This window comes from Harpia harpyja, chromosome 4 (genome assembly GCF_026419915.1).
Source record: "Harpia harpyja isolate bHarHar1 chromosome 4, bHarHar1 primary haplotype, whole genome shotgun sequence".
Taxonomy (NCBI): Eukaryota; Metazoa; Chordata; class Aves; order Accipitriformes; family Accipitridae; genus Harpia; species Harpia harpyja.
In genome coordinates this window covers 3609462-3635523 of record NC_068943.1, presented here as the reverse complement: position 1 = coordinate 3635523, position 26062 = coordinate 3609462, and the positions used below count along the sequence as shown (strand labels likewise).

Genomic DNA, 26062 nt, shown 5'->3' with positions numbered 1-26062 from the left:
AGTTTTTCACAGGCTAGCACACACAGAAGATAGCTAGGAGTTAACAAGTACGGGCTAAGCACTTGCGTACTCACCACCCCGATGGATGAGGCATCCAAAGAGCTGCAGTTGCCCAAGCTGGTGTCAGCTAGGAGTAAATATTATTTTGGTAAAATGGATTGCTTGAGACAAAGGAATCCTTTATGTTTTGAGGATTTCTATGGCATAAAGGAGGGGAGGAATGGTCATCTCAGAAAAATGCATGTCAAAATCTTATGTGGTAAACTGTAAACTCTGTTGTAAATTTGTAGTTTATGCATTACCTTTTTATTTGACTTGTCTAAAGGCTTTACAGACATGATCAGTCTCTGCATTCTGTAAATCATAATGACTATACAAGAAAAATGATACAAAATTATTTTCTCAGTGAAATCATCATGGATTTCTTACTATTTGCTGCTAAAATGAGTACAAGTATTTGTATCTCCACAAATAATTTTCCAACACCGACATCCAGTTGTATATTTTGCTCCTCAGTGGTTGAGCTATTCTCAAATCTAGTCTATATGTTGCTAATTAAAAATAAATAAGGCAGAGCATTTTTATCTGTCAGAAGCTTAGCTAGAGTAAGTTAATATAGACAATTGCATGCCATCTACCCGGAAGGAGCATATGGGAAAGTATATATGCTTGTTTTCTACCTCTTGCATTTTGGTTTGTGGTATAGTTGCTCTTGTTTCCTTATCTAACACAGAAGCTGAAGTATCATCAAGCTTCTATTGTTGCTAATTATCAATTTGCAATATTTGATATATGTTAAACCCATATATGTAAATTGGTTAATTGCTGGATGTCACTTGCAGAAGTGGGTAGGAATACTGTCGTAATAAGACTGTGTCATTGTTACTGAGCATTTAAGGTTGTATAGGTAATAAGATTAAAAAAACCCCCAAAGATCAAAACACAGTCTGGGGTACAAAAATTATTCTGAACATTTAGATCGCTGTAAATGACAGCTCCAAGACTTTGGAGCTTCCAGTGTTTTCTAATTTAAATTAGTAAAGTATTTGGCCATCAGTAAAACATTAAGGAATTCCACTTAGAGCAAACTACAAGGTTTGTCTCTCTTTTGGGCTTCTACCAGTGCTGCCTCCTGGTTTACAATGTCAAGCTGCACTGTTGCCTCATAAGTCCACAAATCAGCAAAGCAAAATTGCCGGTTTGCTTTTCTGCATCCTACAGCTCAATGCTTTGCCAGATACTCCTACTGCTTGTTCCCTTCTTCCCAGCCCATGCTCCCAAATTATCTCAGTCCCCTTGTTTCCACTCCCTTGCCCTACATAGCAGGTAGGATAGGACAAAAGTCACTGGCATGTATAATTTGCTTCTTTTAAGCCCAGTAAACTGATTAGCTAAGGAATGATCTTCTCTGCTGCAGAAATATTATTCGGGGTGAAAAGTGAAATTCTGGCTTGGAGACTTTTCTTACTACTTTTTTCTATTTTCCATTTCTGTATTCTTGACTGCATTTGTTGTCACTTTTCCCTTCTTCCTGGCCAGATTTTCCACTCAGTTTACTATTCAACATATTTTCCTTTTTTATTAATCTTTGTACAAATAATTCTCAAAAACTCTATTTCATCTTTTTTTTCCCTTTTTTTTAAACATTGATTACAGCTTCTAGACTCTATCATTCACCCACACTCGGGTTTCTTTGACCTTTCCTTCACTTGCTATTCCCTGTCCTTCTTTCCCTAACATTTCAGAGTGTATTCCTCTCCACTCGCCTGCTATTTTATGTTTTTTCTCATTCCTCTGTTTTTTCTGTCCTTTCACTTCCCCCTAATTTTCCCCCTTATATTAATCATCTTTCGATAGCTATGTCCTTGCTACTGTATTCTTCTTCTGCCTGTCCATCTTCCTTCTCATTCAGGCTTCTTGTCTTGATCTGGGAATTTTAAAATCTATGTGTCCCTGTGGAGAAAGCCCACCATCATAACTTGCCCATCCTTCTTCGGTGTCCTGCCTCAGGGTCATACAACCGTGTGCTCTGGAGAATGCTCTGGTCTCTTCCTCCTCCCTCGGCATTTCGCTACAGTAGCAGGAGTGAAAGGGCCAAACCTTTTAAACTGCTGAGCTGGGATAGCTATGTCTGGAGAAGAGACGCAGAAGAGAAACAGGATGTTGTTAGGGCGATGAGAGGAGCTCTTTGCAGGTTGCCTGTTGGGTTTACGTACAACCAATTTTAGTAATTGCATGAGACCCTGTGGGGAATTATCTTCATCCTGTACTGTATGAGTTAATTGTAGTAATTGCAGAGTATATTGAGTCCAGGCTTTGCGCATCAGCGGCTCCATGCGCTGCAGCAGATAACCCGCAGTAATGGGCTGCTGGAGGAGATATTGCAGCTTCTATCTCCCTTGCCTGTTCTGCTGTGTGCTGTGCTGCTCGCAGCCCGGTGCTGGGGTCTGCTGCTTCAGGTGATAGTATGGGATGTGCAGGTGACACTTCAGCACCGGGCTGCAGGATGAAAGACATGGGACGAAAGGGGTTGCGTCTGTCCTCAGTACACTGTGGATTTGGGAAAATCCTATAAAGTTGAGGTGATGCTCAGCTTTTTGGATGAGGGGAGCTGTGCCTATGCTTTTCTGCAGATCACTAGAGCACCCTGTTTGTTTGACACAAGAATGAGAGAACTGAAGAAGGCCACCCTGCCGGGAAGCTGTGCTGTCCATCTATCTGTCTGTCTATCCCATAGCACGCACCTCCCCCTGCAGAGGTCTGAAGATGACCTCAGTTGCGACCGCAGTCACAGCTTTCTGCTTGTTTTGCTCATAACCAGCCTTGGTGTCATTACAGGCCATGGTATCTGCTCATGCGGCCGATGCATTTGCCAGGACGGATGGTTTGGAAAGTTGTGCCAGCATTCAAGGAAGTGCAACATGACGGAGGAGGAGAGCAGAAGTCTCTGCGAGTCAGCGGATGGCATATTATGCTCGGGGAAGGGTAAGAACTGGCAGCTGAGCTACCCAATGTCAGTGCCCGCAGGAGGAAAACGATCATGTTCTCGAAGACTAACGTGCATGGCAGTGGGCTGTTTAGTAACCCTTTCTTTCAAAAAGGCACCTATTATTAAAAGGATGTTATATTTGGCTCCGTAATGCACCTACGTCCATTTTGTCAAACACCCACCCCAGCTGTACATGTTTAGCAGCATCGCTCTCCTATGCAATTTATTAATAGCATATAATTTCCTGTAAGTGTTTATCTGATGGTCTGTGTTGAACAGCTGCACATTATAAACTAGCCATTAGTGCTCCATCCAGTTTGAGGAACAGGGCCACTACCTGCAGTAACACTGCAGTGGCCAAGATGGCAAATGCAATATCTCAGGCAAAAGTAAGTGGAGGATGGTGTTTAACAGCAACATTTGGTATAGTTAAGGACCTCCCTCCCCAATATGGCAGCAAAGGAAAGGTAGACATCTGCAGCCCCCATAAGAGTTCCACAAACTCATTTACTAATTTTTATTCAGGTAGTTGCATCACCTTCAGTCCAGCTATAAAAAATTGCCACAGGGAGGAATAAAATTTAGAAAATCTTGATAATCATCTGAAATCGTTCTCTGAGGTTCCTACCTTGCAGACTTTCAGGCTAGGAAATTGCATAACTGGAAAGAGGGCTTTTTAGCTCCCCCATAGTGAAAACTGCCTATTTTTGTATATAATATGTCTGAAAGAGACTAGACAAAAAGCGGGTGGTGGGACTGGCTGAAGGCTAGAATGCACTCACTCCAGACTGGATGTGCCATTTCCTCTGTTTGTGTATCCCTTGCATAGACAGGGAAGAAACCTGCTAGCTGGAAAAAACAGGACGCTTCTACATCAGGCAGATTTCCAGTTGTCCCTTTGGTAACTTTTATTTCAGTGCAAAGGAAATTTTAAATAGGGTTTCCAGCCTGGCCTTCTTCCATCTGTATTATCGCTTATCAGAATTCTCCCCCACTGCACCATTTTATTTTGTTTTTTAACCCCCCCCCCCACCCTGTTGTCGCAATGTCATAGAAAATGAGGAAGTTGTACTGTTTCTCTATTGTCTCCAGAAGATGTGGCTATCTTTAAATTAGTGTATGTGTAAGAGGATGCTGAGTTACTGGAGAAATGGTGTTACTCTGTTTTACTGCAGAAGTTAACTTTTCTTCTCTTAGCCCTGGTCTTCATGTGATTTTTTTATATAAACCGTGAAGGTAAGTGAATATGCTTAAAATCAATAAAATGCACTATATAAGATTCTAAATAAATAAAAACATGAAAAATGATGTTAAATTTTAAAATATTTGTATAATCTGCTACCTTTTTGTAAGGATGGCTGAGAGCTATGTATTCCAGCCTGCGGGTCTTACTCTGAGAACAATTAGCTCTGAGTACGTATATCAAGGCTACAATTTACTTTTTGAGGCTTTGGGAGCAGATAATCTGGAAGGAATTTGCAGAGACATTGAGGATTTTTTTTTCCCTCTGTTGGCTATACTGCCCAGGGAGTGGTTTGGGATCTGGTCACTGACTTTTAGGACTTTTAAACCTGTCTCCAAAGGCCCAGTTTTTCTAAGGTAGTAGCGAACTGGTGAACAGCTTTTACTTTTTATGGGAATTACAAACCTGACCCTAAATCCATATTCAGCAAAACTGGTGGGATTTTTTTTTTAAGTTTCTTCGGCCTTCAAGCACATGTGACAGAAAGTTGCCCTGAGGACAGTCAACATAATAAAGCTGTGTCAAACTAGATGCTATAGCAGCTTTATTGTGGGAACAGGTGGTCATATGTGTAACTTCTTGTCCCAGAAGAGAAATACCTACATAAGATAACTTCCAGAAGTGTGTGGCCAGTGAACATCCAAGGAGGTTACTATCTCCTGCCTCTTCTCTGAGCAGGATGGGGATCACAGGCAAAGACAGTCTAATCACTTGTAACTTTTGTTTCTACATTTAGACTTTTTTTTTTTCCTCTTTTTTCTTTTTTTTTCCTTTTTCTTTTCTTTTCTTTTTTCTTTTTTTTTTTGGTTTTTGGGGTTTTTTCCTTTTTTTTCTTTTTTTAGGCAAATCTATTCTTGATGCTTAAATATGTATCCAGAAATCATGTCTTACTGGGTACCCATACTTTAAAATGTTGTTCATAGGAAGTGTGACCAGCACAATCCAGAGGCTAAAATGACAAATTGTTCTTTCTGTTTCATTACATCGATCAATAAGTAAGCATTACTGGTCATATGAAAGGGAATTTCAAACCCGTGCACTAATGGTGGTTATTCCATCCTTGCTGGAAACCTAGCCAAGATATGCAAATGTTATAATGGACTGAGGGAGCTTGAGTTTCTGTATGTAGGATTTAATAGACTCTAAGGAGTCCCATTTTTTTCAGCAGGTAACTGCTGAACACTTTCAGAAAATTACAGTCTGTTAATATAAGCAAAGTTGGACATCCACATTCCTAGGTTGTTTTCAAAATCTTGGCTCGCTGACTATGCCACCTGTAGTAAAAGCTCTTCCCAAGGAAAACAGCAACACCCACCACGCTGCTGCTTCGCTGGCAGAAATGTAGGGCTGCAGATGGCTACTGTAACGGTGCGGGACGTGGGCTAGGTAATGAGCCAAATCCCATCCGAGAGGATCTGGCTGGGATCCCAGGGAACACCCCGCAAACTCATTAGACTCATTTTAATTAAACTGAGGAGCCTCCCAGAGCAGCATGCTCTCTTCAGGGAAAAGACTCGATACATTCATTCTCCCTAACAGATTTTATATTATGGAGCCTGATCTTCTTTGGTTGACTTGGTGTTAAATTTGCTCTATCTTTTGCAAAATAGTTTTAAACGTCGTGAGCATCCCTCAGTAGCAGCATCAGTGCTTGCTTATGCAGAATCACTTCAGGTTTCTTAGAATGTCATGCTTTTATTAACTACTTTAATTTCACTAGAATTCTGATACTATTCATCATGATTTTCAGCTGTCAGTACCTTGTAGTTTGTATAAACAGAGACATGCGGTCTAAATTACCCTCAAGTATGTCTTAGTGTATCTCTTCTACAGCAACCATGCAATATGTATGCTATCCTCCACTGCCTCTTTATACAACGGCATTTTTTTATCCTTGTAGGGAATGTCAGTATTTTCTGTGCCCATGGCTTAGTAAGCAATACTCAGAAATCATGGAAAAAGTAGCTGCTTAACTAAATACTCCCATCTCCAAATGTTCCAATCACTAGCTCTTCCTGTATATATTTACATGTTCCATATGTTACAAGTTAAAACAGCATTTCTCTAAAATTAGGCAATGAGTTCACTTTTGTCAGCTTACAATAAACACTAAATTACTTACTTACATTTTTAATTAAAAAATTAGATACTCTGCTGAGACTGTTCTGAAGTTTTAAAGAATTAAGTTTCACTGATCAGACACGCTTCAGTATTTATGGGAAAAACCTAGGGAAAATTGGTTGATATAGACAGATCCACATTTTTTTAAAAAATGTGTATTTGGATTTTTACTATGGATTTTATACAGAGGACACTGAAAAGAATGGAAAGATGGAAAAAGCATCATTTTATACACTTTGGCTCTGGCCCTGTTAAGTAACGTATGAATTCCGTTTAGGTTATATTCTGACATAACCAAGCTTCCTTCTATATATTTTCTTTAATATTGCATTAAACACATTGGTGACTTTGTACTGGAAATAATGCAAGAGAGTGGGATTTTCAACAGCACCTAACAACTCATTTATAAGCACATTCTGTTAAAGGCTGACAGCTTCTTTGGTGACTTTTTTTTAAAACTCTGCCTCCCATAATTGAAAACTATGTGCGTATTCTTTGTTACCATTTATTTGGGTTTTGAGATTTTCGTATTGATTTGTGCTGTAACCAGTTCTTAGGGCTAGGTCCACAAAAGGATTTTTGCTCAGCACCTACTAAGTGTCTCACCTTGGCATTTAAGTGTCTGAATTCTGTATAGGGTCAGGCAGCTGAGGATGGGCTCTGTAAAAGCCAACTCCCTTCAGCCGGGTGTTGGAATCAGCCAGGAGGAATTCCTGTCTCCTCGTGGCGTTTCTAGTTGCAGAAAACCCTCTCACACCATTTTCAGGCTACAGGCTTCCTGACACACAATTCCCTGCAGGCAACTGTCCCTTTCCAGGATTCAGAGCCATGAACCTTCTCCAGAAGGTAGGGATGTCTCCGAATCTTCCCTTAAAGGGGGGTTTCTGGTGCTCGGTGGGTTATGGCATCACCCGAATGTCACCATGAAGTCCCTCCTTTGGCTGTGGGGGTGCAACCTGACATCCCTGAGGAGGAGGAGAGCTGCCCGTCCCAGCAAGGGCCATTGGGGTGCTCTGCAGGAACGAGCAAACTGCTGAACTGCCGTTATGTGCACAAACTCTTTCTGACCCGATGCAAACATTTAGTAATTCCGTGGGACGTGGAGCAGCTTCATTTGTGGTGATGAGGATTTTGAGGGTCTAAATGTTAGTCTTAGGCACCTCTGGTGTTTTGTGGGCTTTAGATGAGGAGGGCTGTTTTCTTCCTGGGTGTGATTTTATTGCCTTCAGGAACAGTGGGTCAGGGACAGTTTGAGCTTTTCTAGTCAAAAAAAACCCAGAACAGTTACTGGGAAGAGTAGCCCTGATTGTAGGTCTCTGAAACCAAAGGAAAGCTTCAAAATGTGAGTCCTGATTAAGTGAATTAGCAGAATCAAAGCATTAGTTGTAACGTCCCACCATACTCTAGCTCACGCCAAAAGAATCCTTTTATTCAAAAAGCTTTTAGCTTGATTATTTTCTTTTATGCAATAGCTTCTTAGGCAGCAATTTAGTGCATATGTGCACGCGTGTGTGTGTGTGTGCACGTGTGTCTGGGGATGTTATTTTCTAGTCTGAAAATGCAGTGCTCTTTGACTGCGAGTAATAATTTTTGTGATTTCAGGTTCCTGCCACTGTGGAAAGTGCATCTGTTCACCACAGGAATGGTACATTTCGGGCGATCTCTGTGAATGCGATGACAGAGACTGTGACAAACATGACGGTCTCATTTGCACAGGTGCAGTACAGGCTAACACTTCATTGCTCTAAGAAACAAACTGTGTTGATGGGAATTATGTTAGACAAAGCCCAGCTTCTTCTTTCTCCACTGACGGAGGAAGTGCATTTGCTGGTTATTCAAACCTGATATAATTATTTCTTTGTGCAGCATGATAATCAACTTAAGGTTTCAAAACAACAGGTGAAAGCCCGAGTATGAATTTAAATAAGTAAGCAAGCCAGCTATGAAATCCATCAACAGTTTTCACTGTAATAGACTACAAGTTACTGCTTTTTGGCAAAGGATGTACGGTGTCAGCATTGTGATCATGAGATTTCTTTAATTTTTGTTCTCTTACTGGGCTTTCTATGTGTATAATGCATTTAAGTAAGTCAGACAAAATTCACTTGTCTGATGATCTTTAGTAGGTGAGAGGCATAGTTGTGCTTCCTGGCAATCAGATGATTCTTGGTGGGAGGCTGAAATACCTGACAGTTTTTCTTATGATGTGATGGCTAGTGATTAAAGCGGCTTCACCTTAACATTGTCTGAGAGCTCAGGTGGCAGATGCAGATAGAAATGGGCAGGCTGCCAACAAACCCTCATGACAAATCTGGCGACAAGAAGCAACATGGGAATTGCTAAATTAACTTACTGGCTGCTTCCTGTTACAAATCTTAATTTTAGAAAATCTTTGCTGAGCAATTATTAGATGTGGAGGAAATCTGCAAGCCGATTAGAGTGAGAGTGGGAGGGCTGACAGTAGTAAATTATGTCTTCCAGCTAGCCCTATTAGCAAGGGTCTTTTTCTGGGGGCAAAAGTAGTCAGTATAGAGGCAACGGGAGCCTTATCTTCAGCTGCAGCGGCTATTCACGGATCTTCCTGAAGTCAGTAGGAAGAGGAGCTCACATTGGAAACCCAGGCTGTAAAGGTCTCAAGCTGAGCAACCGGGAGTCATGGAAAATAAATACTGAAATAAAATGAAAATATGGGTTTCAGTACTTAATGTTTCCCTGCTGCAAAATAGGGCCAACGCATTTTTCATCTACTAGAGAGTTTGAGATATTATTTATTTGAATAGCACTTCCGAGAATTTAGGTTTAAATTTTTTCATGTTCAAAGCGCTGTTTTTATTGCTATTCCATTTGTAACTTCTAGTGTCTTTTTCTTTCTGCGTAATAGTTAAAAGTAATCTTGTTTTTCCTTGTACCTGGAGGTACAGTGTGAACACTGAGCCTCAACACCTGGGTACAAAAAGTGGTGACATAATTACAATATTTTCAGTTCTGCTGATGACAGAATTATTGAGAGAATGCTATTAATGCTTTGCAAGTGTAGGTTTGGGGTGGCTTCTTAATGCAATGGTACAGTAACTGCTTCCTTCCAAAGAAGAAGAAGGGGTGGGGGAACAATAAAGGAACAATGAAACTACTTTAGCATGGCTTTTTACTTCCCATAAAACACATTTTAATGTAGTATGTTCCAATTATGATAATTGCCCTTTATTCATTCTGTTCTAGGCAACGGTGTTTGTAGCTGTGGAAACTGTGAGTGCTGGGAAGGATGGAATGGAAATGCTTGTGAAATCTGGCTGGGGAGAGAATATCCTTAACAAAGGACATCAAAGACTGAGGAGGTTTTTTGTTTGTTTTTCTTTAAGCTGCTAGACCGTTTAATTTCAGAAGTACTCAGTATGTGGGTGTGCATGCACACACACACACACACACGTGTAAATACTTTAGAACACTCATTTGAGGGCCTGCTCCTTAAAGAAATGCATGACAAAACAAAAAGAAAAAAATTAAAAATGCCTTGGGAGCAGGACAGTCCAAGCTCTAAAAGGTGAAGTCATAAAATACTGGCCCTGTGGAACTTCTCCAGAGTTTTTTGGTAAATTTGATGGGACTGAGATTACACCCATAATGCCTGTTCCTTCAGCAACCTTTGGAAAAGGTGTAAGAAAGCCTTTCTTTTTTTTTTTTTTTTTTAACATTATTTACTTGGTTGTCACGTCTCCGTATCAGTATGCAGCAATACTCCTGCAGAAGAGTAGCACTAGTTGAACATTTGTCAAATAATTAATTTGATTAATTTTATGGTGTTTGACAAATACATTGGTGCGTTTTTCTTTCAACAGTCCTGATTATGCACCGGCTCATAAATTGAGAGAAGCTGTAAAGCAGCTTATCAAAATATTAATGATTTTTTTATTTGGTCAAAGAATTGTATTTGTGTAACTGAGGTCCAATTACCTGACAACCATAGACTGAAGACCCAAAATGTTTGAACAGACCCTTTTCCACAAGAGAACTTCTTTGTTTCTGTGGTTAATGTGTCAGAGAGTTGGTTATCTAGTCTACATACTACGATACTTTCAAATACATAACCTATAGGAGTATAAGGAATGAAACTAATAAAGATATAAATGTATGATTACCTATTCTGAATATGTATCCTGCAACTCATATGTACTTTTATCATACTGTTCTATGTATGTACGGTTGCCTAGTCCTCTTAAAAGTAAAGCAAATGAAAATTTGTTATATTAATAACTTTTAGGATAACAATTCTGTATGCTATTAGAAATCACTGTTTGGAACAGATTGCACTGTCACACATTGTATTCATTGAATTTAACTGCTTTTATAGAAGTGGGGAGCCTGAAGGTCAACTGACTTGAAAAATCAGCTATGCTATGCAGTAGCCTGGTCTCAGCCAAAGATGTTCAGACAATGGCAACAAAGTAATTAAAGTTTTAATACAGTAAATACAAACAAAGCAGTGGTATGAACAAAAATTTTATTTTTATTTTCCAATGGTGAAATGCTGCTCAGTGTGAAATTCACATTGAGTTATGAATGATGCACAACTATTGGGACTTCCCTAACTTATTTACATATAAGTCTCTTATTTTTTTGTACATGTAGATTTGGCAGCCCTTTAATTCTTTCGAGCAAAAAAAAAGATACATACATTTTTGTTTCAAAAGTGTTTACATTTTGTGAAACCACGATTGAGCAAGAAATTGCTTAAATGGCTGGAAAATATTTCTTTTTAATACCAAACTGTAACATTGTGGTTTAGGTGCCAAGGTCCTGATTTTTGAAGAAGTACGTGACTCAGAAATAAGGGAACTATATATCAACCAAAAAAGGTATTTCCATTATTAGTCTAGAAATTAGTTTCCTTTTAGAAAGGATAATTTTGAAATAGGAAAATACAGTGGTACAGGACATGTAATAGAATGCAAAAAATTTGAATGAATTTATTTAATCACTTTTATTATTACCCCTTCCCATGTAGCTTGCTCTTTCTCTTACCCAATTTTTTTCCTTACCCTTGATTCTTTCTTTCTAAAAATGAAGCTTGTGAAACCTGTGTTCTCAGGGAGTGTAATCACCAAACATCCATGCATAACTTCTATACAAGTTATGCAGATAAATAGAGACATACATCCCAAAGCTGCTAGCTGCTTTCTTTTTAGATAACCAAAATATCAGGCAGAGTTCTAAAATGTTGATACAGTATAAGGAATCTTCAAAGTAAAATTCATCTTGAAAATTATAGTTTATATTTGATACTTATAACCCTTAAACTCTGTAGAGCTTAACAGGATTATTTTCTTAAATTTTAACATATATGCATTTTGTCAACCCTGGTGTCTGAAGACCACAGATTGTTGGTTTTGTTTATATTTATGAATACCACTGACCTACATCATCTTAAAACATCTTAGTGTTTTTTCGCATATACATTCGTCTGCTGAATCAGAGTGTAAACAATGAAAGATACAAAGTTTTCCTTGATTTCCTTCCATTTCTATTTAGTACCGTAACAAGAAAATATTAGATAATCAAAACTCTTATCTAGGTTCAGTAGATGCTTTTGACTTGTTTCCTGGCATGATAAGCAGATTTATATATCCCGTAGATCAGCCGTGGTATTTCAGGTACTCTTATTCAAAGAGAAAAGAACAATTCTTTAGAGGGTTGCAATGTCATATTATTTGATGCATTTTACTTTGTAATTTGCTTTCATTTTAAATTTATATACTTAAAAGAGTGTAAGATGATTCTGATTTCTAGCTAGAATTTTTTTAAAAAACCAATCAACTCCAACATTTCGGCTACTGGATGGGTTACACAGCCATAGCATTTCAAAAAGTGTTATCCAAGTTGTATGTTAAGGTACATATGGAAAAATATTAGAATATTCTAAAAGACAGCTACTGTCAGTGGTTCATTAAAATGTAAATTATCAAACAAAATGGTGCTATCGCTATAAACCTTAAAGCATTAACTAAGACTACTAAAAATATAATGTATACATAAATTCCTTTCCAATTTTTATTCTGCTTCTTATAATGTTGCTTGAACATCCCCCCCACGCTTCATGCTGAGGTAACTGGTGATGTAACTCCCAGCAGTTCTGTTTTGTGGCTCATTTCCTCACTAGAAAAATGAGATTGGAAGGAATAAGATTATTATTCCACATATGTGAAAATAATAGCTGTATTAATAAATTGTGATTTTTACACCTCATTCCCTGTGACGGGAATTCCAGATATACGTAAACTGTAAAAGCAGGAAGAGGTGTAAGGGTGTGAAACATACTGTTTGATTCTTCATACCTAGTGACTGTAAAAACTTGCTTCCAAGCCTGTGGCAAAAGGCAGTTCTAGGTGGCAAAAACAAATTGGATAAATGGGGATTTTGTACTGGCTAGATTGATAAACCTTATAAACAAAAGATACTATAACCTTGTTTTCTTCTTATGAGAGAAAGAACACAATCCAGAAGTGTGCCGAACGCTTCTACAATAGACTTGGAGGCTTATGCCTATTGTATATAACATATCTGTAATACCACCTATAAAACAGCTGTGGATTGATTTGCTTCGTAAATTATTAACTTACTTGTAATCCTTTTTTCCCTGGCCATACGCTTTTTTAGAAACACGCAGATGAACATTCAATCATGTACCTGCTCTGACACTTCTGATGCACTGCCCTTGCTTCTTTACTGAATGACATCTCACTTTGTAGCTAAATGATACAGCTAAATGATACTGGGATGAAGAAAGCTAAGCTGAATATTTCTGTGACTAGGTAACAGAACAAAAATTTTATTACATCTTTAAAAATAAGTCATAGCATTTGCATTAGTTATCACAGAAAACCTCCTGTTATTAGATACTTTAAAATGCATTGCACGGAATATGAATTTATCTGAAGGGGCATTTAAAAGAAAGATAACCTCCTTCCTTAGTCTAATTTTACTTGCATTCCCATTTGAATGGAGGTGATAATTTCTTCTTTATACCAATAAACAGATGGCATGGACCAAACTGCCTGCCTTCATACCTCATTGCTTACAGTGGTTTCAAACCAAGAGAAAAAGTTTCAAAAAAAAAAACAAAAAACCCACCACACCCCAAAAACCCAAAACGACAGAGTTCTTCGTGTTGTTTCAGGTACATACCATAGTCAAAGTGAATTGCTTTATATTTGGAGGGGGAGGGGGCTTGTTAAGAACCAACCTGACTCTACACAAGTTGAAGTTTATGAAAATGACACTATATTAAAAAAATATTTGAGAGTGGCTAAACACCCCAGCAAATTAAGCAAAAGCTGTGTTATGTGAACTACAAAGCACTTAAAAGCTATAGACACCTTTCTATAGGCTCTATCATGTGAGCAATCTCAAAAGGATTCTTGTGTATTTATAAAATTTTTGAAGTACAACAAAAGGGTGCTTTGTTGAAGTAGTTCCTATCTACTTAAAACTGGATTTCTAAAACTGTGCAGGTGTGACTGATTTTGTCAAATAGAACTGTAGCTGAAATACAGATTAAAAAAAAAGAAGACAGAGATAGTGACTATGTGCAGTGTTAACATACAAAATGGTAAGATGATTGCTGTGCAAACAGTCTCTCAGAGATTAGATAAAACCCAGAAGAAGAACAAAATACAAAGCAAGCATGCAAAAGATCTGGAGCGCTGCAGATTCACAGACAGCTGGACATGTAAGTACAAAAACCCCAATCTGTAAATACAAATTGATTCCATCAGGTTTACTATACAGTACTTTAGTAGTAACAGACAGCTGAAAACAGCTTTCACTTAACAGCAAAATCAATTTTAGAGGGAAGAAAATGGTGAAGTCTCATCCTGGAGAACAGCAAGAGAGGTATTATATTAAGGAGCTAAAATTTTCTTTGGCATGGTAAAAGGGGAGAACTGAGTTTGCCAACCTATTTACATGAAGTTTCACCATCCTGTGGCCAGTGCACTGATGTTTTGCACAGTCTACTTCTTTCATAAAACTTTTTTTTGTTGTTTTCTGGTATGCCTTCATATAAATAAATGTTTTATTCATCATGTTGAATCTGTGTATACAACAAATAAGAATAAACACAAACTGTACAATGCAGACAAACTCTTTGCATATATGGATGTAAATTTAGTAATACAGACCAACAGTTCTTTGACAGACACAACCTACTACATGCAGTTCATCCTTGCCATCCTCTTCCCATGCTACAGGTGAGACGAGACAAAATCAAAGGGAGGAAAAAAAGCACAAAGACCTCTTGGCTATGTTTAAACATGTTGTAGAAAAAATATTTTGTAGGACATCTATTCATTGGATTAAACACACAGATGGATTTCGCTCATAGAAACAAAAACGGAAAATGATTTTAAAAAAAATGCTGCATTTCCAGAATGTACTAACTGCTTACAAAAATGAAATCTGGCCTTAATTATAGCTCCCCAAACTGGTTCACAGATCAAAGTTCCTCAGGATTAAAAGTTTAATGTTGAAAACAATACTTATTTAGCGTCAGGCCATGAACCAGAACCTCCTTCATGGCTCAGCCAGCTCTCCAACCCTGTCTCTCCCCAGGCTCTTACACTGGGAGAGTAAAAAGCTGGCTGGATGGGACATGAACGCATGTATTTCCTCCTCGTGAACTCTTACGAAATTCAGCTGAGAGAGAAAGAAAATGTAGACCTCAGCTGTATTATCTTACTCAAAATATCGTGAAGTGCTCCTCTTATAACTGTAGGAAAGCCTGGGGCCTCCTCTGGGACCCAGCAGACGAGAGTACAATTTCAAGGCTGCTGCCTCCCCCGGGTCCCCCGGGTGCAGAGCAAGCCCCCCGCTCACCGCGTGAGTTCCTTCGGTTTGGTTTTGTTTTCTCAGGGACGGTGCACAAATCCCACTGGACGAGATGGGACGAGAAGGGTACACCGAAGTTTTTAACAAGTGTTGTTTTTCCCCACACACATGTATTTAGTGCTAGCAGGCAAGGGCACAGTCTAAGTCAAAGTTTCTTTGCATTTTTCTCACAGTAATAGAGTAGGTTTGTACTTTTTTTTCTCTACATGGATAGTGGGCTTCATGCTTAACTCATTCCCTCCCTAGAAAGACCCAGCATCAAGTGTTAGCTTGCTGTTCTCATATTACATATATAAACAAGGAAGTCTGGCCTACAGGAAAAAAAAAAAAAGAAGTTTATCTAGAATTTAGCAGCTTTACAGGCATCTCCTTCAAGAGTGCACTAAATGTTGCTTTTAAAAACAACACGTTTGAAAACTAGCATGAAGAGTTCATTCAGACTGAATCAGTTAGTTGTTCAGCTGAGCAGACAGGGTGTTTGAAATAACCAACGGTCTCTGTCAGGGACTTCAGCACAAAGATGTGATAAAACAATGTCAGAAATACAATGCTGAAAAAGGAATGGATGATTTCCTTGTTTTGTCTTTAAATATCAAGGTAACAGCAAGAGGCCAACAGAGCATTGCCACACAGTTTTCCAGACTGAGGTACAGTTTGGTTCTTGTTCCCCTTTCGGAGAAACAAATACCGTCTTAAGCATACAGAGAGTGAGTACCCATATTTTTCGTCTTCTGACAGCCTGTGACTAAGTGTGCAACACTTCAGTGTCATCACTGTGGCATTCTCTAACTCTTTCCTCCTCGCCCCCCCAACATTGGTTTAACTGTTCACAAGTGACAAACTCAAAGGGTTGATGGTTCTGGTTATATGATCCAAGGCTTCAATTTTTATAGTGTTTTTGATTTCTTCTAGGATCATGTAGGAGAAAGTACAGTATACAGAGATCAAGGCAAGGCACCTTCAATCTAGCAATTTGGTGGGCATATTATCCTAGGAAGCTGGGTGGAGGTACGTACTGGGATATCAGTGAGATACATAGGAACGGACTTTGCATGCTTAGCTAAAAATAAAAATAAAGTTTTGTAATATGTCCAGTTTTAAAACTTTTTTTTTAAAACACCAGAAATATTAAACTATCATTTGTAACTACCCTTTGCATTGGTGCTGCAAAAAAGAACACAACAACATCCTTGCCCATGCTTTGCTAAGTAGGTGTGGGATTCAGCCAAAAATAACAATGGCATTAAGTTCAGTTCCTTAAAAACAGGAAAGGATTATATTTGAAATGGATTTAGGTAGCACAATTCTGGTTAGTCTTACTTATTTTTTTTTTAATTGGTGGTGGTTGTTTTTCAAACAATGAAGATTTAGTAGATGAAAAATGAGCCTTAATTCAGGCCTACAAGGCCTACAAAATTCTTTGGACCCACTTTCCCAAAAATGAGTGGGTCTTGCTCGCTGGGCAAGGCAAATGTTACCATTACCAGTAAGCCTGTGATATGTATAAAACACACACACAAAAAGAAACTATAGGGGGATGCCAAACACTCGTTTCAGAAAACTTCCTGTTGGTTGTGTTTGACACTCTTCCCTCCACTATAATGCCAACCTCAGAAGCACAGTATCTGTCACTAAAGAGTATTCACATTTAATCAATATTGTAAGCCAGAGACAACAATCCTATTCTTTATAGATATAATTTGTAATAATAGATTTTTGAAGGCTTCCTGATTCCCTGATTGCTTTCGAAACTAAGCCATCGGCAACACTTAAGTTATAGAGAAACACAATCCCTGCAAAAGGTCACAGACAGTGGAGCGAGCAGCCTTATAAAAAAGGGAAGAAGAGAAATCCATAATAGCACAGGTTTACAGCATCTAACTAGAAATTACTTGATTATTTGTGTGCTACAAAATAGAACTTAAACACATGGATTTTGCTGAAACTGGACTCAAAAAGGGATTATGGGCAATTGTCAGCAGGCAAGGTATCAAGTGTACTTGTGAAGTATGTCATTCACATGAAGTGTCACAGTCACAGAAAAGATATTAAAAAGGCATTCCAATATCTGGTAGGGCATTCCATGGTCTGAGTTTAGCTGGTTCATCCAGGTGTCTTCTTGTTGTGGGTGGAGCTACATGTTGAGATTTATCCACTTGCAACAACTCAGTTCAGAAACAGCAACGGGCAAGTCTGTGACTTGCCGCAAGCTGATCCACAGACACTGCAGAGGGGAAGTCCGGCAAGGATAAATCGCTCAACTGTACTCGGGACTCAGTAAGTCACAACACCTGTGAGGATCTGGCTATGTCGTCTTACTCTTGTTAACAACTGGTTTGCCGCCATTCATTATTGCAGACGCACTTGTGCTTTTACTTGGAGTTACCCCAGCCTTTGGCACTGTTTCTCCAATATCATGCAAAGATGGTTCTCGATACATGGCAACTGAGGGGAGAAAAGAGAAAAGGAGAGACACTTTTAAGAATGTATCATCTCATTTAAGAGCTCATCTCAGACAGGATTAATTTTTCTACAATAACTGATATTGTAATATAATCCACGTTCGTCTTGCATGCGAGGGAAACTATTTACTTCGCCAGACACTTGTTTTGCATGACTGATAGCTTTGCTTGACCCTCCAAATTTCTCACTTCTTCTGTATCTGACTTACTTAAAAACACAGTAGGAAACTGTATGCTTGCTTGTTTAATGGAAACTATAGAAGCCTTGGAAATTAAAAAGTACGATTCTTTGCATGAGGCAGACACGCAAAAATGTACATAAATATACACACATGTATATATATACACACCCCCCTTAAATAAATATCCTGCAAGTTTTTAGAAGTAAAATATGATAAGACAGATGGTGTTTAACAAATAGGATCATACGATAAGTCTAGACAACTGTAAGTGTTCCTTTTTAGTTCTATGTTGCAAGACTAGGCTTGGGTCCAGTTCTGCAAAGTTATTTGTACATCTGTCTCCCGAATCTGAGGAGGTTGGCCGTGCTCTCTTCAGGTGTGTACTGAAGAAATGTCCAGGGCAGTGTTGTGGAGAGTACACCAGAGGTTTGGGGTTTTTACTTCCTCCTTTCCAAAAATGTATGCAGTAGCCACTGATCTCCACTCAATGTAGAAGTGCAGAAAAATCCAAATTAAACTATTAACTGAATTCTTAGAGGAATTAAAAGTTTGCCCCGGGCTTCAGTCCCTATCTAACCACTTTAAATCCTTTGAGATTGATAATTTAATTTCATTTTCCATGTCACTGAATCAGGTAATATTTCCACTTATATCTAACTTCAGTAGCATTTATTTATATCACAGCAATGGTAAAAGAGATGTCAAAGCAGTCAAAGGAATTAATCATCACACTATGATTTTGGGACTGGCTGTGTGCTGCCATAGAGAGCACAATCCCTTCATCCCTTGGCTAATTAGAGTAGGAGGCAGGAGCATCAAAAAGTACTGACCTTGATCTTCAATGGTGTGAAGTTTCATAATAAATATGAAGGGCCCCATAGCATCATTAACTAATCAAATACTTGTTCTAACATTTCCAATGACATAATCTAAATCCTTTTATGGCTTCTGAAAGTCTGAAATTAAACATCTTCTCTAGAGTACATAAGGCTGGTTATGATCTATGTCTTCAGAGTGCCCCCATAACTGTGTTTAGGGCACTTTGCTGATTAATTAAAAGAGCTTGATGAAATAACACTGTGACCTACAAAAATATTAAGTTGAATAACATGAGATGGAATTATAAAGTAAGGATTTATATCGCGGAGCTGTCATATTTGATGACTCTCATGGGCAATGTAAAGCAAGTTATTTCTAAGCCTTGTCTAAGCTATTTTGATAAGAGTCTGACCATCCAAACATTAATGAAAAAAGTAATTTCTTTCCTAATCCATATGAATTGACGTTGCTTTTAAAAATGCACTGGCTTTCCCTCCCTACAATTCTTATAATTTAATATAAAGGGATTGACATATAAAGTGTCAATACTGTTGAGCGCTCATGAAAATACTGTAAGCTTTTGCAAGATGAAGAAAGCACGAAGGCATCAACCTGAGTTCAAATATGAAGGATTATTCAGATTCTTCAGATTTCAAACATAGGATTATTCAGATTCTTTCCTTATGATGAAACTCTACAGCATTTAACAAACTGATCCTTCAATCACAAATTTTAAATTAAAATGTTAAAAGAAATGGGACTGCTAACTAAAGGATTACTCAGATACGTGTTTTCAGATGTTAAGTCATGAGATAATTTTCAGAATGACTGAGGCTATGTGTAGCAATAATATCAATGAAATCTGAAGTGCCGTCAGGACAAGAAGCAAAAAGCAGCATAGGTTTATAAAGGCCTGCAGAATACATAGGATAACCCCAAAGTTCCAAGAGATAAATTAATGTATTTTTCAGAGAATGTGTGACATCATTTTAGTGTGTTAGTATGACTTTTATTTTCTTCTATCTTGGTTTACAGGCCAGCTTACACAAGTTATGTGCATTACATCAACCGGCCAAGTAATACAGTATGATTTGTTTTATGAAGACACCTTTGGGTTTTGTATTAGAAAGCTTTTACTTTGAAATGCTGACATTTCATCCATTCCCTTTATAACTCCGAATTATCCTACAATATCCATTATTTCATTCTGCTTAATGAAAGGACTATTTTCTCACTGCAAGACTCACAACAGCTTATATCCCTATCGAAAGAATATTTTAAAACCAGCACAACGCACTTCCACAAAAGATTTCTTTTCTTGCAAAATGACCTCTCAATCCCTGGAAAAAATGTGCTTACGTATGCCCTTTCCAGCATCACTATGCTGAAGCACAAAACCACTCCATGAATCCTGGGGACTGTCATTTGGAATGGCCCCTGTGCAGGGCACGCGCATTCACAACGGGTATTTTAGAAACCAGTCCTTCTTCTTCTTGTGAGATTTACAGGAGGATCTGCCAGCAATGGCCTGAGCCTCACCTTCCAATGGCTTGGGTAGAAAATGAGCTGCTGGTTTTGTTTTCTTCACTCTGTTTCCTTTCATGACCTGCCCTTCTTTGTTCAGCCCCAAGAACCAGGCCCTCCCGGACTCCTGTTGTCTGTAGAGCATGGATGAGTAGATTACATAATAATTTTCAAAAACAGACTCCTTGAATTTGCACTCTGGCGTAAAAAGTTCCTGTGGGAGGAAAAGTAAATGTTAAATGATGTCTCTAACATGCGGCTTCTGTTTTGTTAACTTACTTACAAATAGCTCTTGATAAGTTTGATATACGACTTATAAAATAAGGTTCTGCTTTGAGACCTGGAGATATGTCTTCCTCTAGAAGACCTCCAGGTGAAGTTATTTCACCTCCCATGGATGCCTCTCTTTTCCCATCTGTGCAACAGGGATAGTATATTTTCAAAGTAGAGAGGAAGCGACGGGCGTAAAAACACTAAAGTACAGGCATAATTATTATTGTGCTTATTTTTCTGATAGGAAATCCTTGTCATGATTAAGAAAGTCTATGCTAAAACAGCATTAATGAGAAAACGGTTGTTCAATTTGAACATACTAAATGCAACAAACTCCCTCTATGGTTTATAACAACTAATATTTGATGCTTAAAAATTGCTGCTACCAACATATTAAAATATATATCATTTCCCAGAGTCCGCATGGCCTGAAACACCACAGGAAAACACTATTTTGATGTTCAAATTTCCGTACAAAGAAAAATAATTCCTACTGACATCCTCAGCATTCATCCCCAAACTGGAATGCTTTTCAGAAGTCACATTCAGTAACAGAGCAATTGTGCTAAACTCTTACCTAAGGTTAACCTAAGCACAAACTTCTGTAGCCTGGTAGCCAAATAACAATTTAAATAGTTTTTTTTAAAAAAATAACACAAGTAACAGTAACAAAATAAACAGCATGAACATATGGTGAAACAGAGTTTACATAAATCCTTTGAAAAAAACCCATCAAGTTAATAAGCAAATAAAATTACATTTAAAATATCATGAGAAAATAGGATTCTGTGTGAATGTGATTTTCTGTCTTCGGACCCATCTGCTGAAACCTGTGGAAGATATAAGACATAAAAGGAGGAAGTAGATGTGGAAAAGTGGACGGTAGCTTGCTAAGCTCTCAGGGCACAAAGTTCTCAGCCCTGAATCCTCTTTTTAATATTTCTTTCAGTTATCTTTCCCAAGAAGTAAAAATCTGGAAGTGTCATATATTTTCACTTCTCCATTCACAGTATTTTTCTTTTGCTTTTTTTTTTGTTTTCCATTTCTTTTTGCTCCTGGCCCCATGCAGTACTGAGTTAACACTCAGCAGGCAAGGCATTTTCAGGGTCTCTATGCCATTCCCAACTGCTTAGATATTGCAAGAATTTCACAGCTGTTTCTGTCACAAATTTCCTTTCTGGAAATCAAAGTCCTTAAAGACAGAGTTCCCCATACCAGAAAGCACAGACAAAGTACTTCTCTGAATCTGCACTAAATGTCACTTAGTGCACAACTCAGTTCTCCTAACGTTACGGGGTACACAGTATTTGTATCACCACGTCTTAAGTTACCACCTGTAAGCAAAGCTGTCTTGACGGACACCAGGCATACTATTTGCTTTCGCAATTATGGAGCATCTTTTAACTTCAAATAAAAAGAATTAGTGTATTTTATCCAGCCACAGACTAAAAGCAGTTACTAAAAGCAGCAGCTGGGAAATAGTTTGTGAACCTGCCCTAAAATAGGTTGCAAGTACACTTAGCGTCTCTGGGTCACACTCATTTACAGGATGCAAAAAATACTCTCTGACGTGTGCCATGGCCACCTTTTTGCACTACCGCTTCTTTACCACCTCTGTGCACAACTATCTATATATATATAGACACATGCAGAAATGCAAATACGGTCTGTACTAGAGGCACGGAAAACTAAGGACAGGAAAAACCTTAACTGCACCTTCTCCTTTGCCACAGGGCTTCTTCTCTCTCTGTTCCAAGACTTTAAGACATCTGTTGTTTGTGTTACTCTCCTTTCTCCTCCACTGATTTCAAATCACAGTAGGGCTCAAGGAGACTCAAAATAAAACCAGAAGGCAGGGTGCCATGCTAGAGGGAATGCCTGTTAAAGCCTCGCACAAGCATTTACATGTGAGTCATGTTCCTCAGCTGTTGAAACAGCCGAGCTAATCAGGAAATGCCTACACAACTCTCCTTATTACCTGCTTCACTGCAAATGCTACCCCCTGTGTTCCCCACTAAGTTTTACTTCCTTGTAAAGCTCAATTACCATAAACACTACTTCTTAGCCAATACTCGCTTTTTGCTATAAACAAAAGCTGTTTGTCATTCCGTGCTCCTCCGTACTAGAGATGGTTGGCTGCCTGTAAATGCTATTTGTGGGTTTTCACAAACAATATCCATTAGGACACTGAAACAAGATTCCTTCAAATCATATCCCACCCGAATCAAACCTGGCTCTTCCTCTCTCATTTCTTTGGCACGCACAGTAATGTTTCGGACAGCGCACAGCATATGAAGCGGTAGGTATTTACTTTACCCAGTCAAAAAAATGGACAATGCCAACACAGTTACTTGGCTACTCCTGGATGCAGACTGATAGACTGGGCAAACAGGCATCATTACTACCTCTTACTTATGAAAAGCATAGTAATAGTCTGCTAATTTTTTTTTTTTTTTTTGGCATACGAGGAAGAGCCAAACCTGAATACTGTATTCTGCCCAACAGTACTGCAGCTATCCTACTCTGGATGTCTGGGTAGTGTAAGTGCTTTGGATAGCTTTGCATTCACCCAGTATATCAGGATGCAATTCTGCCTGGGATAAACTCTCAGTCAGAAAGTCACTTAAATATGTGTTACATTAAAGCAGGCTAATAGTTCCGCCGGTGTGGAAAGTATTCATGAATGAAAATTAGGCACCTGACGATGACGACGCTGAACTGCAACCATCAGTTCCTCCAAGGAAAGAATTAGTCAGAAAGGGACTTCTGAAATGGGCACCTTCCCTGGGACTCAGGTTGAAACGAAGTATTTCTGAGTGACATCTAAAGCCTTGCCTCAGACACCATCTCAGCTGGCTGAAAAGCTGTAAGCACCTGTTTTTTCTCCAGTAAAGCAGCCACGACACCTAAAATGCTGTGTCTGCATGTAGGCCAAATCTAGATCTGTATATATAAGGCTCAACCCAGTAAGAACTCTCAGAAAATGACTAATGTGCTAACAGCACCGACTTGAAAAAAAATCATCCACAGATGACTATTCAAATCCACTGCTGGAGGGAAAGTCAGTACAATGGTATTTCATAAGAGAAACTCGATGGTTAGGGCACTCCCCTAGGCTACCTGCCTATCTGTATCCAACCTGAAGGAATCTAAATCTGCATCTGGCTGACATGAATCATTTAAATCTTCCCTGCAAGAATGACTCTTTGAGTAGGGCGGTCTTTACGTTTTCTATTGGAAGTGAATGAATAAATTGCAAAACCAGACATGACTCGCAAACAAGAACTTGTGCTCAGGATTTCTCTTCCAAGGTCAGTGCCCAGATTTAACCTGTAGTCTTACATAAAAGGTGGCTTTCTCCTGTCAAAGCAACATTTGAAAAATAAAGTATATACCAGCTGCCAATTTCCAGCACCCCAGGAGTGGGCTTTGGCTGTAAACTGCAATCTGATACAGCTTCCTGGGTCCTAGAGAAGTGAAGGATGTATTAAATTGCACCTTGCTGAGAAGAATTTTCACTTGGATATTTTTGCCAGCTTCCCATCAAGCTTTTGCTTGATGTGAGTCCTCTTCGGAGATGTTTTAATTCTCCCAGTTGCTGTAGCATTAATAAGTATCACAACGCACAGGTTGTGGGTTCAAACTCCTGGAATCAAAAAGTTCTGTCACTGGGGAGTTCTTAGTTTTGGGGTTCCCACCAGTGTTGCCAAAGCTCGAGCACTGTAGTATTACAACATAATAGAGCCTTAGCTCATGGAGGCATGCGGTGGTGTCAGAGTCTACTTTCATTTAACAACAAAACACAAATGAAATAAAGAGAGCCAGTATCCACCTCACAAACTTAGGAATGCCTGAATGAAGGAGCCCAGGTTACCTGTGTTGTCAACACGGAGATATAAGGAATGTTGGAAAACAATTCAGACGACAACTGACATGAATTCCCTACCAAGTAATGTCTTTCTGTCAGTCAGAGCCTGAAGTCTGACACGATGAAGCTAGGCACCCATGCTAATCAATAATACAGCACAGTAGCAAATGGCTATAGTTCAAAATCAAAGTACAGCAAACTTTACTGTCCCACAAGTCATTGAGTCAATGGAAATATTTGAATGAGTTATCAGTGTAACTTCCAATTGCTGGGCTTTCACAGTTTAGTCTGTTCAATTTAGCTAGGTTTAACGAAGCTGCGCATATCCATTTGTAGCCGTGGTCTTTCACTTAAAATAATCTGCACAAAGTATGGAGTTCTTCTAGTACAGCTCTCAGAAAGAAGAAATCATTATGAAGCTATGGGTAACACAAAACCACAGATTTGCAAAGTAAAAACTAGCATGACGACACAGCTAGCCATATAGCTTCTAGATATTGTTTAAAAATTACATGAACACCTGCAATTTTAAACTACATCTCCGTTAAGTCAGTCGATCGATAATGAACCGTCAGGGCTGAACAAAAAGTAACCTTCCACAGCACACCATGAGGGACAGCATAAGACCACCTCTCTACCACGGTCATCGAAACAGGCCGTTCCAAGGACAAGGGCTTCCACAGAAGTTTCCTACCTTCCGCTCCTGAACCTTCAAGCCTCTTTAAATTTGTGTTTCATTCTGAAATATAGGAAAGGAGGGTATCGTTCTAGTTACAGCTCACAGAAGTGACACAGCTAGCAGTCAGCCTCTTGAATTGTAGCAAGCAGCAAATAAGGAGGCAGTGGATTCCCTTGGAGGTGCGCACAACGGCACTCGGTCATCACACCAGGCAGCAAAAACTAGCTACAGCTTCTCCTCGGTGCCAAGCAGAAAACACAACCGCAAGACAAACTCCAAGAGATTGCCAGGAGAGGAACAGCCAGTCTACTCAAGCGCTGCAAAAAAACCCCTGATACTATTTAGCATTTGCACTTAGAAGTCCAGGTCATGGAACAGGACCTCAGAGCTTTGGAAGTACAGACCAAGTGGAGTCTGCCTGATGTGAACACCTTTCAATCCAAACAGCGACCGATACAGGGCAAAAAACCCCCACCAAATATTCAAGCAATGATATCAGCATGCTAGTAGCTGGTTATCGAACATTTTTTGTAGGAATGATGACAAAGGATTTTTAAGGAAAGCCTGGAGAGAGGACAACACCAGCTCTGTGGAGGCTTATGGGCAACTTCTGCAGAGTGAGAAAAGCAGCACAGAGTCAGCAGAAAGGTATTTGGGGGGTTAGAGGCTAGCAACACAGGAATCAAAAGAAGGAAGTAACATTTTAATAGTGGATAGAAAGGTTGGAAATGACTCATGAAGAAGGGCCTTAACCTTGAAAAGAAGCAGTTTGTGTTTAATGAGGAGAAGGCACTCAAAAGAGAATAGAAAGACAGTTAAAATAACGAAGCTGAGAAATGAACTTTGTGGCAGACTTCTGAACAGAGATGCGGGGGGTAGCACTGTATTTGTCAGTGCAGGACGGGAGGATGCTGGAGTAATCAAGGTGTGAAATGATGAGAGCCCAGAAAACAGCTGCAGTGCTGTAGAAGGGCAAAAGGCCGTTTCATAGACGTATTTATGCAGCAGGACCTGCAAGATCT

At 39.1% G+C, this 26062-nt stretch overlaps 2 protein-coding genes across 6 annotated transcripts in view; one reads left to right on the top strand and one right to left on the bottom strand.

The window, feature by feature from the left end:
* The window catches only part of ITGBL1 (integrin subunit beta like 1), a 150011-nt gene extending 138571 nt beyond the window's left edge, over positions 1-11440 (top strand). The window contains exons 9-11 of the mRNA XM_052785922.1: positions 2839-2985; positions 7956-8069; positions 9573-11440. Coding sequence (XP_052641882.1) covers positions 2839-2985; positions 7956-8069; positions 9573-9664 — 353 coding nt within the window. The 3' untranslated portion in view covers positions 9665-11440. The remainder of the gene's footprint in view (positions 1-2838; positions 2986-7955; positions 8070-9572) is intronic.
* A 2617-nt stretch (positions 11441-14057) lies between these two features.
* The window catches only part of FGF14 (fibroblast growth factor 14), a 416306-nt gene continuing 404301 nt past the window's right edge, over positions 14058-26062 (bottom strand). For all 5 annotated transcript variants that reach the window (XM_052785894.1, XM_052785897.1, XM_052785899.1 and 2 more), the window contains 2 exons: positions 20236-20434; positions 14058-17678 (listed from right to left, as the gene is read on the bottom strand). In XM_052785894.1, coding sequence (XP_052641854.1) covers positions 17539-17678; positions 20236-20434 — 339 coding nt within the window. In that variant the 3' untranslated portion in view covers positions 14058-17538. The remainder of the gene's footprint in view (positions 17679-20235; positions 20435-26062) is intronic.